General features: G+C 40.3%; 2 protein-coding genes across 2 annotated transcripts; both read right to left on the bottom strand.

The window, feature by feature from the left end:
* Positions 1–585: 585 nt before the first annotated feature.
* Positions 586–6,715, bottom strand: adss1 (adenylosuccinate synthase 1). Its single transcript, XM_027000279.2, has 13 exons — positions 6,440–6,715; positions 5,328–5,430; positions 4,840–4,902; positions 4,442–4,492; positions 4,288–4,354; positions 4,063–4,170; positions 3,889–3,970; positions 3,675–3,801; positions 3,420–3,574; positions 2,434–2,558; positions 2,238–2,335; positions 1,678–1,827; positions 586–1,567 (listed from the first exon to the last, which is right to left on the bottom strand). The coding sequence occupies exons 1-13, from the start codon at positions 6,626–6,628 to the stop codon at positions 1,515–1,517; spliced, it is 1,371 nt and encodes a 456-aa protein (XP_026856080.1). The 5' UTR covers positions 6,629–6,715; the 3' UTR covers positions 586–1,514.
* A 243-nt stretch (positions 6,716–6,958) lies between these two features.
* Positions 6,959–10,765, bottom strand: LOC113571343. Its single transcript, XM_027000218.2, has 4 exons — positions 10,474–10,765; positions 9,118–9,906; positions 8,686–8,742; positions 6,959–7,880 (listed from the first exon to the last, which is right to left on the bottom strand). The coding sequence occupies exons 2-3, from the start codon at positions 9,872–9,874 to the stop codon at positions 8,687–8,689; spliced, it is 813 nt and encodes a 270-aa protein (XP_026856019.2). The 5' UTR covers positions 9,875–9,906; positions 10,474–10,765; the 3' UTR covers positions 6,959–7,880; position 8,686.
* Positions 10,766–19,200: the final 8,435 nt, after the last annotated feature.

Here is a 19,200-nt window from a genome sequence, read left to right as displayed (position 1 = left end):
AGTCCACACCATAATCTCTATTTAGAGTATATTTTTCTGCCTAGAGTTGGAAGTCAGCTGAGAAAATGCCACCATGAGAAATACAAGCGTCTTTTATTGAAATCCAAATGTTTCAAGCAACTTACATTCACAGTGTAAAGATTTGGTCTTGTTTTCCATTATCCTATACATTTGTTCATCACTGTAGTTAAAGCTGTAGTTTTGTAGTTAAAGCTGCTTTCAGGTCCATTCTGGCCAGTCTCATGTATCTATTGTCTAGATTTGTAAAAAAGCTACAAACACAACAGATAACTAATTTATACTAATTTTAGGGAAAATTGAAGAAAAGATCAGGAAGTGACTTTTCTGTCAATTATAAACAAATTCCTTGTTGGTGCAGATGTGAGACAGTTGCAGTTTTTGACAGTTCAAAACCTCAGAGCTCTACGAAAGCATACAGCAGCTAAACTCCTCCCTTACATATTCTACATTTTTTGCTATATATTCTAAGCTTTGGAAACTGCATTTATTATTACCATATGACATTTTATTTTGATAAGTATCAAATTAGACTATCCGATGAAAATAATTACAATGTTGGAAACCTTTGTAAACAATATATTTATTGTGGTTTGTTTCAAATACGTCTCCTTCGAAGTGGCACTAGTAGTCTTTTTTTTGAGCTTGCTCAGATGACAGTGACTTACTTTGCATCTGGGGTTTTACTGCCACACTTGGGTCCAGTGGCAGGCCAGCTTAGTCTTGGCATAAGACAGTGGAACAGAATGTTCTATGTCAGTATCTATTTATGAAACAGCTTGACTAATGCCCTATCTAACCTCATATATGACATAACACAAAACTGTAAAATGTTTATTTAAGAATAAACAATGACAAGAAAATGAATAAAGAAAAACTAAAACAGGCTGCATGTACAATCTTGTTCTCTACTCTTAAAAGAATCATCTCATGCAAATATCACTCAAAGTTAAAGAGATTATTCACAAAACTCAGTGTTAAAATAATAACAATATAGTAAATTAACTTTATATTAGTGAGAATAAGTGCAATGTCATATAATAACCATGCAAAACATTGTTACTATGATTACTATGGTTGTTAATATTTTGATCTTCTATACCTGACCACTAAGTTACATGTACACACACATACACAAACAAACAACCACACAATATTCTGTGTAAACAACCTTCATTCCATTTCTAGAACAAAAAATTGCACAATGAACTGAGTAAAATAATGCCTGGATATTTTGCCCTTTCAAGAGCTTAACCCTTATCCCATATCAAGAAAAAGACATTATCAAGTGAAAGCTTACCTTTTAAACACATTGATCAGTTATTTAAAATTAGCTACTTAGACAATATCCCACTGTTTTGGTGCATTTAACCATCTACAATGGCATTTTGAACACTTGTCCAGTTATTGTGACATTTAAGATTGTCAGGGAATTTACTGAGAATGACATGTTGTTGATGGACTGGGGAGTATTCCTGTTGGTTGAGGTGGACAATCTAGAACATCTGAATCATGCATTCCCTGGATTTGCCTACGCCTACCCACTTAACTGCAAAGAGATAAAAACATTAGTTACAGCATTACCAGGGATTTAGGACGCTTCAAAATAACATGAGATATGACAAATCATGTACATGATCAATTCCAGAAATCACTTACTAGGAACACCAATGTGATTCTCCACAAAGCGAATGTAGTTTTGCGCTTTGGGTGGAAGGTCATTCCACTTCCTAGCTGCTGAGGTGTCTGTCTTCCAGCCAGGGAAGACCTCATACTCAACGTCGACCTTCTGCAAGACTTCCATGTTAGCTAAATGTGCAGAAAACAGAAAGCATAGATTGAGAGCACTGGCTTTTTACACATAAACCGAGGAAAGCAGACATGCATTTTTTTCTGGTTGTAGATTAACCTAACATGATCCACCCTATCCTGCCACAAATGACACACAAACGTGTCAAGAATACAGTACAAACCATTGGAAGGTCAACAGTCCAATCAGGTCTCTCTAATCTTCAGGCCTCATTCTTTAGAGAAAGCCAGTTATTGTTAACATGGTTGAGTCAAAAAGTACAAAGAAAAAAGAAGACAAACCAGACAAAATTCAGGTTTGCAAATGTATGTCAAATCCTCTGAATGGGATCTTAGTTGCTTGAGATAATGTTAAAAGTAGTACATCCTCACACACATTTTAGTGAAAATCTGTTTCTTTAAGATTTTACCTGGAAAATGGGGAATTCTTTTGCCGTTCAGCTTGTAGGCAATGGCGACTTTGATTTCATCAAGAACATCAAGAATGTCCAGCTTAGTCAAAGCAATGCTGTAGAAAGTCACAAAGGCGCTCACTTACTGTATCACTTACCGAATTTCATGCCACCACTTACTTAAATTTGTCTTTTACTTAGTATTTGAACTCACGCAGTAAAACCATTGATCATATGTGCATATCTGAGGATGACCAAGTCCAGCCAACCACAGCGCCTCTTCCTGCCTGTAGTAACACCAACTTCATGACCACGTGTCTGCAACAGCTCCCCTATAGCCTGAGGACAGCAGTTACAGTAGTAAATATAGTGTATGTTTTTAAATGATTCCGCACCATATCACCACTTTAATTGTGAAACATTCAAACAAAGCATCCTTAGCCTGGATGTAAGGATGTTCAGACTAAGCTTGAAAGTCACACAATTGAAAATCTGTCAGTTCATAAATAAATGGGAACATTAGTCATTTTAATAGAGAATAAGACATTTACTTAAGTGACTGGGCAGGTATGCACTATAGCTCTTTATAAATGTGTGTTTTCTACTGAAAAAAAACCATTAACTAAAACCATCCTTGTACACAGTAACATGGCTGTAACTCGTAGGTTACAGTTACTAGTATGTGGTAGTATAGTTACTTTCAATTGTGATATCTAATTTATTTTGTATTATAGAAAATTAGTACTGAACTTAAACATGTATGTAAGACTAACCTTGACATAAGGACTGCCCTCACGTTCCCAAACCAAACTCCTGGCATAGTCTCAAAGTCTAAATTTATCTTCTGTTCATATGACAGCTATTAGACTGCTGAAAAGCACTCCAGTGCACTATAGGACAGCAAGACCTCGAGGGACATCATTTCTCTCAATGATATGTGAAAGTCACAAGGTCTACAGTGCACTGAGATCATACCTACACTATATCACTTTATATACATAGAAACGTATCCATAAATATCTATATTGAAAGGGACAGTTCCCTTAAAATTTTTTAATGTGCTTAATTAATGAGAGCAAGGTTCAAAATAGCAGCAATTTTCCCTTTGATGCCTCCATAGGTCCCATTCAAAGTTAGCTATAGTACCATTTCTGGCAGATATGTTCCTGGGTTGACTGCAATGCAGACATGGGCTCTTACATTAACTTGTTCTGTTGGGAAGGCCCCGATGCCTACTCTGGTTGTGTAGGCCTTGGACACTCCGTACACATCCCCGATGTATGCTGGGGGGATGCCAAGGCCAGTGCACACCCCACCCACGGTGCAGTTGGATGATGTCACAAATGGATAGGTTCCTGGAGGACACACCAAGGGTTTCTATGTAGTTGCAGTGACACAGCAATTTATGGTTGCAGTGAAGCAGACAAGCACTCTCAGTCTTTGGGGGGGATATACCAAAGTCAATGTCAAGGAGGGCAGCATTGGCACCCTCTACCAGGATCTTCTTCGGGGGTCCGTGAATTGCATCGTACATGAAATACACGCCATCCCTCACCATGGGTCTTATTCTCTCTGCATACTCCTATGAAAAGTCCATGAGAGAGTTCAGGTGACAGATCCAGATGGTATTAATATGCCATAAATGCAGAGTTTCCCCAACCAGACGGACCTTTAGTTTTTTCAGTTCACCCTCAACATCAACCTTAAGAAGTGGATACATGGACTGGTACTGCTGCGCAAGGCTTTTAAACCTAAAAGGGGAAGAAGCAGCCTGAGTTCAGACTAACAATCCTCACCCAAACATAGCCTGAGAAACAATGGCACAATCATGCAGCAACCTTACTTGGTAGAAAACTCTTTGAAATCCGCTAGCAGGTCACAGATGCGAAGCCCAGTGCGAGACGCCTTGCAGCAATAGGTTGGTCCAATGCCTTTCTTGGTTGTTCCTATACTATTGTGAAACAGCAGATCTCACAGGAATACCAGTAGGCAGCACACATTTCTGTGTATTGCTCATACTGTTCATGTAATCAACTGAATGAAATCAGCCGAATAAACTGTTGCTTACTTTTTGCCTTCCTGTGCTTGTCTCTGGAGTTCTTGCATTCCATCCAATGCCTGGTGGAAATCAAATACTAACAGAACAATAAACTCATTCTGTATTCTGTTTCATCACTATGATGCACAACACCATGATATCCAATATCATATAATATTCATACCTATGTGCGCTCTGTCTGAGATGACAAGTCGTTTCTCCCATCCTTTCAAGCCTAGTCAAGGAAGAAGATGATTATCTATACGATTGCAGCATAATAGCTCAAATTAAAAATCGAACTTCTGGCATACTACTGTAAATCCTTCAGAGAGTTAGCTTCTGAGGACCAATTGTAGTTCCTATATCATGGGACTCATAGGACATACTATATGAAGATGCACAAATGTACATAACTGGCTTTGCTTCCCTGCAGCACGTAGCCACAGACCAATTCAAACACACCTGTTCCACAGATGCCTCTCAGAACAGACAGATGTCACATATGTTTGTGCTGGGTGCAAGGACAGAGGAGGTATGAAGACAATTTACTAGAAAAAATAATCACAACATGCTTTACTTTACCTTTCTTCTCATTTTTGTCAATCTCTTCAAACAGGCCAGGAAGATGAATCACTACTCCGTTACCTGTGGGTAGATACAGGAATGAGTTTATAAAGTAGAAGTAATCAAGTAGAAGTAAGGTGATCCTAATCTTTCTAAGTGCAATATTTATTTGACCTTTTTTGATTAACATGCTCTCTGACCAACAACAAGGACCTTTCCAGATAACAGTGCCCCCAACTGAAACTAGAATATTACATTTTAAACTTGGTTATAAAATATGCCACTTTAAATAACGGTAATAAGAGTGGTAAGGATGAATGGGAATGTCAATGTTTGGCTTCACAATAATGCAATACAATATCAATACACAAAGTAAAATATTTTATCTTATATTTTCCATGACATAGTAACTTATAAATTGTATAAGAATGTGCTCAGACAAAAATTCTTCAATTTTTTCTCTATTTCGAAAAAAAGTATTAACACAGCTGGCCTGCTATACTCACCAATGAGTGATATGCATTTGGTGTTGATGATACCACTAGGAAGGAGATGGAAGTCATACTCTGTGCCTTCAACCACCACTGTGTGGCCAGCATTGTTACCTCCCTGCAAGGTGACATCCATGAGTAAGGATCTCATACTGAGGTGTTTCATTACTAGATGTTTCCAACCAAACCATATTTGGAACAATCAGATCATCTGTAAACATGGGGCCAGTCCACAGTTTTGCACATGTCAGTGAGAAATGGAGTACAGTGCATGACAGTCTGGATTTTCTTTCTTTCAGGGAATAAATCTGGAAATGTGATAGCCCCTGATTTTGCAGATCAACAGGTCTGCTTGCCCTTTTTCCAAACAGCAGGCATGCCCACTGGGAAAGGCTAAGTGCCACAACACTCTGCTTCACCCAACCAGTGGTCAGAGCCTTTGGACCTATTTTAAACAGCCTTTGCTAGGGAGCTCACTGGCTCTCCGAGCTAAGTCTGTGTCTTGGCCTTCTCACATATCAAGTGGCCCTGGAGGGGTGGGGCCAAATCCTGTGACTGACATTCAATGAGGTTATGGACAGCCCTACAGCACATGCAACTATCCAGGATGGATATTCTGCTGAACATAGTGAAAGTGTAGGTTAAAAGAGACAACACAAATCTCAAAGGCCTTATACTGATATTTCTATCATACCGGCTGTGGTGAAAGAATATGAAAACTCATTATGGCCAGTAGCTGATAAACACAGGGTTTACAGGTGGGTATGTTAAATACAAAACTAGGTATCCTTTTAAAAATATGATAAAATTACAAAATAATCTGAGCCACGCCAAACATGTTCACAAAAAATTGATTTTGATGATACCCAAGTACAGTGTACCGCCAACCACCATTATTTTAGCATTCAGCATTGAAAATATTCATATCAAAAATGAAGTTAATAAGAGTCAAAGATTCAAATCCCATTAAGGTCCCAGTATATATATATATATATATATATATATATATATATATATATATATATATATATATATATATATATATAAACCGCTAATTTAACGCTAACTTATACTTACAATATCACTTAATATATATATAAGGCTCACAGCCAGCTTAGCTGTATTACCTGACATCTGCAAACGATGTCAGATTCTGTTGCCAATAAGTCCACAACTTTTCCTTTGCCTTCGTCTCCCCATTGCGCACCAAGGACAACAGCAACTTTGTTCCCAGAGTCTAATCGCGAGCGCTTAACTCCTGTTGAGAGGGGGTTTGTATGACCCTTGTGGTCATTCGCTGACCAGCCCGAAGACATCGTTACTGGTCTGAAGTCCAAACTCTGAGTGAATCGGTGCTGTATCAGTGGTACCTCTAAGCGCGATAAGGTGCGCGCATGCTCAACCGCTGTCTGTCATCTTGCTATGACGCTGCTTCTTCACCCACCCGTTATTTTTAAAGTTAAAATCGTCGTCATAAACATACTTACCACTGAGAGCCAATTTCACATAGACGACGGGTTTATCAAGATGTTTAAACAATATCATAGACCCCGTCCCGAACAAATGATAGAACAGGATTCTTAAATGTATTCACTGTAGTTTTATGTCAGTGGAACTGAATTATGACACACCTATAAAATACACTATTTCTTTGAAATAACTTTTTATTAATATTGAAAATTCAACAAACAGAACGTGGAACAGTTTAAACAGAACAGTTTATGTAAATTACAATAACCACCGCACATTAATCTCGCGCAACTGTTGTCTTTATTTCAATAACACTGAATTTGATACCCAAACAAAAATATTTTTCTTAGGTGACATCATACACTATAATAAAAAAATTTACGTTAATATGGAAAAACAATTCGACCAGGTTTTCAGACATTTTTGTAGAAGAATATTAAACAGAATTAAAGTTAGTGGTCTTCATGATAGAAATGACATTAAGATTTCCTTCGTAAGAGGCATATTATGCTTGATCAGGTTGAGGGTAGGCTCTTAGAAAACTCTACATAAACCATTTCTTCCAAATTATAAGTGCACAGATGCCACAACTGAACTATAGGCTATAAGAACTTGAAACACAATAGATTAAAAAACACTCCATAATCAATTTGCAAGTTCTAACGCTACAAATATCAACATTTCTGTATTGTTCATCATACTGAAAACTTATGCGGTTGACCTCTGAAAGTGTTACTAGAGAACTAAAATACACAAGAAGATTCTTTTTTTCCCCCCCTCTTCTTCAATAAATATACTTAAGGTATGTAAACAGATATTTTCTACATCATAATATAATAGTACACAAATGAGCTGTTGAAAGTAATAGAAGATAAAGAACAGAAAACAAATGTTTATTTAAAACTTTACTTGGTCCACCAGCTCATACAAAAGCCCCATCTTGCTCTTGGTCACTGCTGCTTGGTGCAGCATTTGTGCTCGCCCTGCTGTGCAGGAACCCAGTTAAAGGAAGTGAGGGAGATCTCCAACAGGCCCATAGCATTCTAAAGTCTCTGGAGTTTCATCTCTTCCCTCCCGTTTTCCTTTTCCTGGATCTTCCTGCAATGGCAGTAAATAAGTGAAGATTAGGATCAATTCCATTTCATTGCTTCCACTGTGCTTTATATTAATCATAATTATTAAATGCTACTTAAAATCAATTTGATTACTTAATCATCTGAAACAGAACATGCAAGAAGTTGTAAAATACTTTTTCTTTCCCAGTCTTGCACCTTAGAAGCAGATAGTGAGTTCAACAGAGCATAAAAAAAACAAAAACTTGAGACCCAACAGCATTTCACAAATCAGTTTCTGTTATTCTACTCTTAATTTTGTGATTTATATGTGCATATAATCTATGACCCAACACAAAGAGCACATGAAGGGGCATTTAGTTGCTGAAAATGAATTCCTCTTTCACCCAAGACAGCTTGATGTTAGTAAACAAACTAGAGAATTACTTTTTCCATCATCAAGAATAGAGTCCAGAAAAAGAAATGCACAGCAGTCATGATCAAACGAGTTAATTATCGATCATTTACATGACCCAGCCTGATCTGTGAAGCAGACAACATGGTAGACTAGACATCTGATTTAATAATACAATACTCAGACATGTGACTTCACTTTTATGATGACTCCAGAAAATGGTAGCTCATATCAGCAGAAAAAAGGTCCTCAGGGATGTGAATTACCTTTTGCTCACACAGACACAATAACAGTGTTAATGAAGTAAGGTGAGTTGAACACGTTGGTACATGGACAGGACTGTAGTTAGACACTGAATGGATTTGGTTATTAAAAGCAGGTTTGGATGCTGATCCCTCAGACCCCTGTTAGTTACACATCCAGTGATTGGACCTACCTTACTGCAACACACAGCCCTTTTTATGCTTACTGTGTCCTTCGGTCTTACCCTCAGCTTAAGAAGGGCAAAGAGAAAAAGACGCACTGAAGGACTGAATGACATTTACCTGTGTCCTAAACAAATGGCTTACCATATTTTCAAGGTATCAGGACTGGTCACTGTAATTTAATGGAAAACTGACTTCAGTAAATAAATGTTTTTTTATTAAAGTGCTACAAATTCTTGGGTCTCAAAACTAATGTACATTTAGAAAATGTCCTGACAGTAAAAAATTGAAACAAATTGCACTACCATTTTGGATTTTACAAACCCAAAAACATATGTAACTTTTTTGGTAAGAGCACAATGTTCTCAAATCAAACTTAATTTGCAACAGCACTGTTTAAATATTTAATCTTTATTAGGATCATTAAAATATAAATATATTACCTTCATTACCATTTTTTTTCCGTCCTCTGAGATACTTTTGTTTTTTAACCCGAGAATTAGGAGGACGGAAGAGGGTGGAGGCATCCTCTGTACCTGGTCCATCAGGCACATCAAAAGCCTGTTGTCTCTCATTATGGCTGACAGATGACTCACTGCTGTTCATGTCTGCTTGATTGTTGCCCGAATGTCTTCGCTCTTGGCTTTTTGACATCGTTTCACCAATAACCTCACCCTCTCCATTTTGATTTGAGTCAATATGAGCGTCAATGCTCTTTGTGTTCTTTGGTGACACATTAAGAGATACTTCATCTTGGCTGTTATTACTATTGTAGTTCTGTTCTGGCACAGTTGGATCTTCTGCCTTCAGCAGAGGCACAGTGTGCTCAACCAGAGACAAAGACACATCTACAGATGCCTTTTTCTGTGGTGAAGTGTTTGTGGGAAGGTTTTCCTCAGTAAGAGTTTTGGTGGCAAGGGTCTGATGTTGCGTGCTGTCTTTAACAAGGGCCTGAACTGAGGGAGCCTGTGCAGAAGGCTGCTGTGGTGGCGTGGTGCTTGGTGGTGTGGTGCTGTCTATGGTCAGGCCTACAAGGGCCTCTTCCACACCCTGAGGCTCAGGATGAGACTGAGGCTGGGCTTCACTGCTATCTGTCAGGGTTGCTTCTCCTTGAGGTCTAGAGGGGGAACCGCTGCCTGGACCTTCGGCGGCCATCTCCTTTCCCTGAGGAGAAGGGAGGTCCTGGGCTGCAGGCTTCATGACTCCTCCTTCTGCAGAATGGACATTTGGGGCTGAGGACAAGAGTGGGGAAAAATCAGACCTTGCGTGTGCATGACGTGGCTGGCAGACATTATGTCAACTGCATGAAAAAGCTGCCATGATTTCTGTATGCATTTTGCATCAAGCTGTATGCAGACACTTCTATAATGTGAAAGGCTCTAGATAAACAGTTTTGTGAGCAAAAACTGAATCATGAAAGGTTGCATGAACAGACCATAAATAACCAAACAGTGCTTTTATTTTTTTTTAACCAAGTGTTTTTTCCCCCTCCACTGTAATGGCATGTTGCCATTTATAACAAAATGTCTTTGTTAACTGGTGGTTTTGAAAAAACTCCAGCATGCTTGAATGGAGGTATAAGGAATATGACAAAATATTAAAATCAAATATGCATCATCACCACTTCAAACAAACTGCTTGACAAACTTCATGCCATTGCCATACATGCCAAAAATCATGCCTTTCCAGCCCCATAGTAAGATATCTCAGAAATACAGCAAAAATAACCAGGGTGCCTTGTCCTTTAATACATGTTAAGACTGCATATTTTATGATGTGTAATTGGCACAAAAAAGCACCTGTTGGTTGGGAAAACCCATCAATGAGAAGCAGCAAGCTGAAGCAGCAAAACCAGGCGATTGGTTTGGAGGAAGAATGTGGGCAGAGCTAGGGCTCAAATGCCAACACTCTGAATATCCCGTTTGTCCTTCATCTCCTCAAAATCACTGGATAGGCAGCCACAATTATTGCCCATTTGCTTAAGCCCAGTGCATACCACAAACAGGGAACATGGGGCAGAGGAGATGAAAAGAGAACGTGACTTCACATGTTTGGTTGCAGCCACAGTGGAGCATCTTGGAATCGTCTTGTCCTTACCAGGCTGCCCGGTATCCCTACGCATTGCACTAGAGGGTGCACTTTCCATTTCGCACCTGGGCCGAGTCTTTCTAAGATGGAAACCCTTTCTGATGTCTGCCAGAAGGTGGTCAATGATACAGCCATCCTCCTGAGGCAAAGCACCTTTTCTTACTGTAAGGATACAACAAAGTTGATATGTAGAAGGAAAAATGGGGGTTATTCAGGTAACGGTGTCATGCAGTCCTTTATTCAATTCTGAAACAATTTAGAAATTATCCAATTAAAGAAATGGATTTTGATTTCTCCTGATGGAAGACCTTCACCACTAATATCAGTGTGCGCGCACACATGCATTTTGTTAAAGGTACATTTTGTGTGTAATTAATTTTATATATATATATATATATATATATATATATATATATATATATATATATATATATATATATATATATATATATATATATATATATAAATAAATAAAAATAGCGTACCTTTTAACAATATTTTATTTTATTTTAACAATAAAATAAAATTCAGGACTCAAATACTTAAGAATCAGAGTACCCACATGTCTACCGAACCTTTAACAACACATTGCTGTGGTTATGTTCTACACAACAGAAGTCAGGCAGACTAGGACAGGAGGAACTCACTGATCTTGCCGTTCTCCCCCTTCTGCCTCTTGGACTCCTCCTCTTCCAGCTGCTGCTTACGCTTCTCCGCTTTGGCAGCCTGCTCTTTACGGATCTTGTTTTCCTGCAAGATACCAAACCAGACCAGCAGGAGGTCAGTAGTAGAGAATAGCAGGCTATTATAAGAAGAAAATGCAGCAATCATGTGTAGCACTATGACCAGTTCAACAACATGAAGATACTTGCTGACAACCAGGAAGATCACAAATGATTTTTTTATGCTCAAATGCTTTTTAATTTACGTGTAGCAGAACAGACCACACAGACTAGACACCTTCAAGGCTCGGAGGAAAAGTTCCCGGAATATCTTGATGGTGCTGAAGAGTTCTTCAAGTGACAGCTGGGCTGCATCCTCACACAGGTACTGAGCCAGGTCACCTTTCGTCTTCTCTATATCAGCAAAGCGCTCTTCCAAAGCTTTACACACTTGAAGATTCTTCTACAGACGTGCGACAACAAGAACCACAAGGTAAAACAATTTCATATGGTCAGAAGAATCTGAAGTTTGCACAAGAACCATAGCTAACAATTTCATACAGTGGAGTCCCTTGCCATCTTCAAACGTAGACTGAAGACCCACCTCTTCAAGAGGAACTGGAACAAACCCTATAGCACTTCAAGGTATGTGATTAATCACCAATAGTGGACTAACTGGCATGCATGCACGCACACTCTTGATACTTGTGTCTATTTTCCATTGTGTATTTTGTGTTCTTACTTAATGGTATCCTTAGACCCTTTTCAAGTGTACAAGCCTCCACAGGAGGCAAAAAATACACTTTTGTAAATTGCCCTGGACAAGAGTAGGCCGAATGCTGTAAACATAAATTTTGTCTGTGGAAATTCTTTGCCTTTACCTCAAGGTAAAATAACAGACAACAGTGTACAGTATTTCACTCACCTCAATGATGCCCAAAAATTGTTCTTGGACATCTTTATCTGATGAGGATACTTTTTTCTCTGTGTCCCTTAAACGCTTCGATAGCATGCTTGCCTCAGCCTGCACGGATTCCAGGTTTATTCTGAGACAGAATCAAAACTGTATTCAGACCAAAAAAAACCAGTCAAACCAAGGAGGCAAAACAAAACTTGCATTCAGTCATACAGACACACACAGCATGCCTCAGGAACATCACAAATTGATAGGTTAGGACAGCATTTACCCTGCTGCTTTCTCACAGCTCTCAATATCATCAGGAAGCTTCAGAAGCTCAGGATGGTTCAACTCTGCTTCCTGAAATCACAACATGCACAGAAATAAATAATTTTACCATACAAACATTAATTTAAATTAAATATCTCTGTCTCTGCTCTTGCATCATTGCACCAAAAATCCCCCTTCCAAGTTCAAGGGCTTACGGTCAACAATCACAGCTAGCTTTAAGAGAATCAGAATCTGTGTATTGGCCAAGTATGTTTCCACATACAGTGAAGTTGGCTTGGTGAAATTGATGCATGTCAATCAGAATAAAGTTAGAAAAGAAAATACAATAGGTAAAAAAAACAAAAAAACAAAACCTATATAATATATGCATAAAAGGAATAGTGAAAGAAAAAAAAAATGCCCAGACTGAAAAGCTAGGAGTGCAAGTGAAAAAAAAAGTACTGTGTAATGTGCAATATAATGAGTTTGTACAATCTACAACGCAATGAGTTTATATCAGTGGGGGATCCAGGTGTTGATGAGGCTGGCTGCAGTTGGGAAAAAAACTGAGCTTATAGTCAGAACAGACCTCAGCCTCTTGCTGGAGGGAAGTGTTTTGAAGATGTCATATTCAGGGTGTGAGGGGTCAGTCAACCTTGCCCGCTTGCCTCAATGTTCTGGAGGCATACAGGTCTTGGATGGTTGGAAGGCTGCAGCCAATCATCCTCCCAGCAAAGTGGATGATGTGTTGCAGTCTGCCTTTGTCTAGCAGTGGCATACCAAATTGTGATGGGGAGGCGAGTATGGATTTGATGATGCCAGTGTAGAAGTGCACCATCAGAGGCTTTGGTAGGTTGAGCTTCAACTGCCACAAGAAGTGTATCATTTGCTGTGCCTTCTTGGTGATGGAGCTAATGTTCTGCTCCCACTTGAAGTCATAGTTGATGATGGTGTCCAGGAAGCAGAAAAATTCCACAGTGTTAACCAGAGTGACGGGGGCAGATGGGGCTGCAAACTTTCTGGTGTCAAAAACCATCTCCACTGTCTTTCAAGCATTGAGATCCAGTTTGTTTTGGCCACATGAAGATATTAGTTGGTCACTCTCCCCCCAGTAGGCAGACTCATCCCATCAGAGATGAGTCCAATGAGGATAGTGTTGTCATCAAACTTCAGGAATTTGACTCGTGGCCAGACACACAGCTGTTAGTGTACAGGGAGAACAGTAGGGAAGAAAGGACAGCCTTGTGGGGAGCCTGTGCCGATGGTCCAAGGATACATTTTCCCAGATTCGCACACTGCTTCCTATCAGTAAGCAAGTCTGTGATCCCCCTGCAGGTGGGGTCAGGCACAAGCAGCTGGGAGAGCTTGTTCTGCAGTAGGCTGGATGACTGGTTTAAAAGTGGAGTTGAACTCCACAAAGAGAATTCCGGCATAGATTCCTATGGCTGGCTCTGCGGGTGAACTGCAAGGGGTCAAGAAGTGGGTCAGTAACGGTTTTAAGATAGGACAGCCTGAGGCGCAAAAAGCACTTCATTATCACAGAGGTCAGGGTAACAGGTCTGTAGTAATTGAGTTGTGTGGGCTTTGTTTTCTTGGGGACTGGGATAATTGCAGATTATTTGTACCAGGCTGGCACATGACATGTCTCCAGTGAGGTGTTAAAAATGACTGTAAATACTGGTGACAGTTGGTCAGCACAGTGCTTCAGGGTGGTGGGAGAAACAAAGTTGGTTCCTGCTACCTTTCAGGGATTCTGCCTCCTGAATAGGCTGTTAACATCCCTCTCTGAAATGGAAAGAGTTGTTATTGTGTTGGGGAGGGGGGGTTGGTTGTGGGTGAAGGTGGCCAGTTGAGTGATGGCCCCACCCTCTACCGACATGTTAGAGCTGGAGATGGGGGCTGGAGTCAAAGGGGGATGTGTCATGACTGTACTTTTGTCTTTCAAATCAGCAGCAAAACTTATTCAGCTCAGTAGCTAGGCATGAGTCATTTACAGAGTGGGGGGCTTTCAGTTTAAAATTAGCAATCTGTCTGAAACCCTTCCAGACAGAGGCTGAGTCATTACTTGAGAAAAAGTCTAAATTTCTCTGAGTACAGTCATTTAGAATTTCTCACCTCCTCACCAAACCTGTGCTTAGCCTTTTTAAACCAGATCCTGTCACTACTTCGATATGCCTCCTCCTTTTCCATCCTTACTGCTTGAGATTAGCTGTAAACCAGGGTTTGTTATTATTGTAACTCACCCTAGTATATCATGGTACACAGCCGTCCTCACAGAAGCTGACGCATGATGAAACAGCATCTGTGTAATTATCCATACTGTTAGTAGCAGTACTAAAAACTAGGTCTGGGGTGGTCCCCTCTCTACTCGGACATTTAATCTGCTAGCGGTATTGGGGAGTTCCTGATTTATACTGCATCTGTTAAAATCATAAAGAAGAGTTCGAGTTTGTCCACTCTACTCCATTATCTGCTCGGTGTGTATGCGCTGAGCTTTCACTGTGCGGTGCGCGTCTGCACGTGGAATAATGTAAACACCAATCAGAGTGAATTAACTGAACTCTTGGGGAGAGTATAAGAGTTTGCATTTGATTATTAAAGTTTCCAGGACAGAAAAAAAAACTTTACAGAATCTCTGTCCTATCATTACACCAGCCACTGTTTTTATACAAGCAGATACCGCCACCTTTCGCTTTTCCAGATAGGTCTGCATCACGATCCAAGCCGGTCAGCTGCAGAACAGTCTGGTATTGATCGACACAGCCAAGTTTCCGTGAAGCACATAACAGAAGACGAAGAAAGGTCTTTACTTATCCAGTAGCAGCTGAAATTCTTCTAGTTTATTGCACAGTACACACACGTTCGAGAGAAATATTCCCAGTACTGAAGTATGTAGACTGCGTCTGCGGAGATGCATGAGCACACCGGCTTGTTTTCCTCTTCTACAGCGATTCACAGCGCGAACAATGGTGAGCGCACATTTGACAAAAACCCAGCAATTCCACGGATTGGGTGAGAAAGTTGGGAAATAAGTCCTCAGGACTTATCCAGGAGTTCTGCTCTGGTGTAAGATCTCCAGCTAATATAGCAGAACACTGTATTTACAAACAAATCAAATAAAAATAATGCGCAGACCCACCGTGGCAGCCATCTTGGAAAAATATGCACTTATCAAGGTGCTTCAGTGTCCCATAGTTAAAAGAATTATTCTGGTTCAGGTGGCTTTCTCTTCGTTAAAATGCTTAAATGTCACTTTACAGTACCTCCAGGATGTGGTGTAAGAGGGTGATACGGCCTTTGTTGGCTTTCGTCTCTGTCAGCTTCAGTAGGGAGCTAATCTTGAATCCTTCAGCATTTCCTGTATGACTTCCCTGGGTAAGAGAAAGGATGAAAAAGAAAACATGTATCTTGGTTGATAAACAAAAGGACAAACCATTACAAGGCCATTACAACCCTACTGCAGTCCTACAAGCAGATATTTGTTGAAATGTTTACTCAGACTTCTGCCACATTCACAACAATGTAACATGAAGCTACACAAATAACCCCAAAATTTGTAGCCTAGTAAGTAATGTGCTTACATAATTGAGGAAGTTTCCTACATGAAGGATGAGATTGCAGAAACTGGGCAGCAGAGTACTCACTCGGAGACCTGCAGGGGGCAGCAGACACCAAAACCCTTTTGAAAACTAACTCAAATTCCAGGGTTCCTTAGAGGACAACACTGACAAAGAGCAATACTGTATAAAGCAGACTTGTTTATTGCAATGGATCACACACTGCCTGCTGTGTTCTACTACTAAATACACACTTCCACCCCATACTTGAATGAAGTGTAATATTTTATAGTAATGATTTATAGATATAGTAAATGATTTATAATAAATTATGTCAGTATTCAGACTTGATTTTAATATGTCTCAGCCATGCTGTATATGATGCATAGATTATCAGGCGTGAACATTGGGAGCTGTTTATTAGAAAAGGTGTCTGACTGACTGATCCATTTTTCCTCACACACTTGACAAGCATAACTGTCCATCACAGTGTAATCAGTGCCACTTACAAAACAGTGGCACCTGTGTGGGGGACAGAAATCATTTCCTGTATGAACAACTAACTTCATGGCAGCCCACCCACATAGGACTGTAATCTGTTAGGATTGCACTTCATTTCACAATGCGAGCAGATGTTCCATAATGAATCTAGCAGTCAGGCTTATTCAGCACATATATCATCTTAGAAAAAGACTTAGCTTATTGTGCAAGTTAGACTCATCTTATTCTGTACATATCACATCTTATAAAAAGGAGACATCTTCCTATTGAAAAAAAAAAGTGACCCTTAAATTTCATTTCCCTTAATTGAGAAAGAGACCAAGGAGTGGCAGGGCTGACCACATTCAGTCTGAACATGCACTGAGCTGAGATGCTTCCAAGTCAGCAAGCGTGGGTGAGTTAGTGGTGGCCTTGTCGGCACAAAAAAATGAAGCAATCAAGGCAAAGTAGTGTGGTGGAGGCCAGAACTCCCACGCAATACCATAGCTCTCACTCACTCTCGCATGCTGCCTCTATCAGCTGCGCTTTCGGCTTCAGCAGTTCCAGCACGGACGTAGTCTCTTCACACAGCAACATGCATTCGATTCTCAGCTGGTAGCTGCCAGAGACAAGTACCAGGATCATGAGTCAGCAGGAATACACACAACTGAAGTGAAATTGAAGGTGACCATTAAGGGAGCGTTCATCAAGTACACATTCTGCAAGTTATGGAATGAAGACTATGACTTTAAAGCTCTTGATTATCATTATGAAACATCAAGGATGTTACCATGGGATTGCCAGGAGTAAGAGGTAAAACTGGTCAACATTGGCAAGTTTGTCTTTTTCTCCTTGAAAAGACTTGAGGTTATCAATCTGTAAAAGAGACAGATAAAAGATGATCCAAATAGAAATGCCTCTTCAGTCTAAGATGAACTAGCCTGAGAATCCTTTTACTTATGACCAACCTCATGTTTCTCTGGGAGGAGCTTCAGAAGCTGCTTTAACACCTCAACATCGAACTTAGAACAATCCCCATTCTGAATCAGGGCTACAAACTCCTCATTAGAACTGTTTGATAGGTTGAGTAAACAAAAGGGATGCTGAATAAAACAGCAGGAAATATAACAAGCAGGAGAAAATATCTACATTAATCAACTTGAAACCTGATCGGCTTACCATCTGAATTGCTTGAGAAATATATTCAGATTCAGGTTTTTCTTGGAATCAATAAAAGAAATCTAAAACAGATTGGAGAAAGAGTTATGAGTGTCATTTATCACAATATTTTTAGATCATCAATGTGGAAGATATGAAAGCAATCACAAACTTCTTTGGGTTCCTTCTTGATTGGAGCAACTGGGGTCTTGTCTTTGGATTCAGCCACAGGGAGACTGAAAAGCTGCTCAATGCTGGTGTAGTTAGGTTCAAGAGGCTGATCACTTGGCACCAAAGCCCATATTGAGCAACCATCTATGAAAGAAAAGAGCAAAAACCTGAGATACTCACACACAAGGTAAAACGACTAGCAGTGAAAGGGACAGGCATGAAAAAATTAATTGAGCAGTGTACTAAAAGTGTACACAGCAAGCTTACTGACATGGTCAAGTGTGCATTTCTAGATTTGTAGGACATTACAATGACACGTAATGAATGGTCAAGCAGAGACCTCTCACCTGTGACAGCTCTGGAGTTCAGCTTCTGCCAGTTGAGCTTCTTCATCCTGAGCGTGGGATAGGGGCCAGTCTTCACTGGTACCGAGTAAACCCTCCCCAGATATTGAGCACTGTGGGCTACTATTACATCTCCTCCAAGAGGAGGAGGGGGACAAGGAGGGCCATGCATGCCAGGTAATGGAGGGGGTGGTGGGGGCCCTCCAGGTCCCATCCCTGGTAAGGGTGGAGGTGGTGGAGGCATTCCCATGCCAGGCAAAGGTGGGGGTGGAGGAGGACCGCCCATTCCAGGCAAAGGTGGGGGTGGAGGAGGACCGCCCATTCCAGGCAAAGGTGGGGGTGGAGGAGGACCGCCCATTCCAGGCAAAGGTGGGGGTGGAGGAGGACCTCCAGAACCCATCCCAGGAATGGGTGGTGGAGGTGGAGCGTTTCCCATTCCAGCTAAAGCAGGTGGTGGAGGTTGTGGTGCAGCTGATGCCAAAAGAGCAGAAGGAACTACACTGGGCAGTGAAGGTGGGGCAGGAGGTGGGGTGCTGCTTGTTTTCTGTGCAGAGGTGATGGGTAATGCATGGTCAGTGATTGAAGATTTGCCCAAACATGTCTCCTCATCAGTTTGCACTGCTTTGTCCACATTCTTGAGTGGTAAAGCATCTACATGATGGGAGCCTATGGCTGGCTCTTTGGAAAAGATAAGGCGCTGCATGATCTTCTCACTGGAATCCATTTGAGCTATATAAAGAAAGCATTACAAAAAACAAAATTTATGTTCTTATTTGCTTTGTATTTGAATAGGTGAAGACAAAGTATACTGTATGTCCCAATGTGAAAGCTAAACTAAAGATTACCATTATCCTGCAAGGGGAAATTTTATTCTTTAAAGGAGCAGGAATATATTACA

The sequence above is a fragment of the Electrophorus electricus genome, chromosome 13 (genome assembly GCF_013358815.1).
Source record: "Electrophorus electricus isolate fEleEle1 chromosome 13, fEleEle1.pri, whole genome shotgun sequence".
In the NCBI taxonomy this organism is placed as follows: domain Eukaryota; kingdom Metazoa; phylum Chordata; class Actinopteri; order Gymnotiformes; family Gymnotidae; genus Electrophorus; species Electrophorus electricus.
This window is presented reverse-complemented; position numbering and strand designations above follow the sequence as displayed.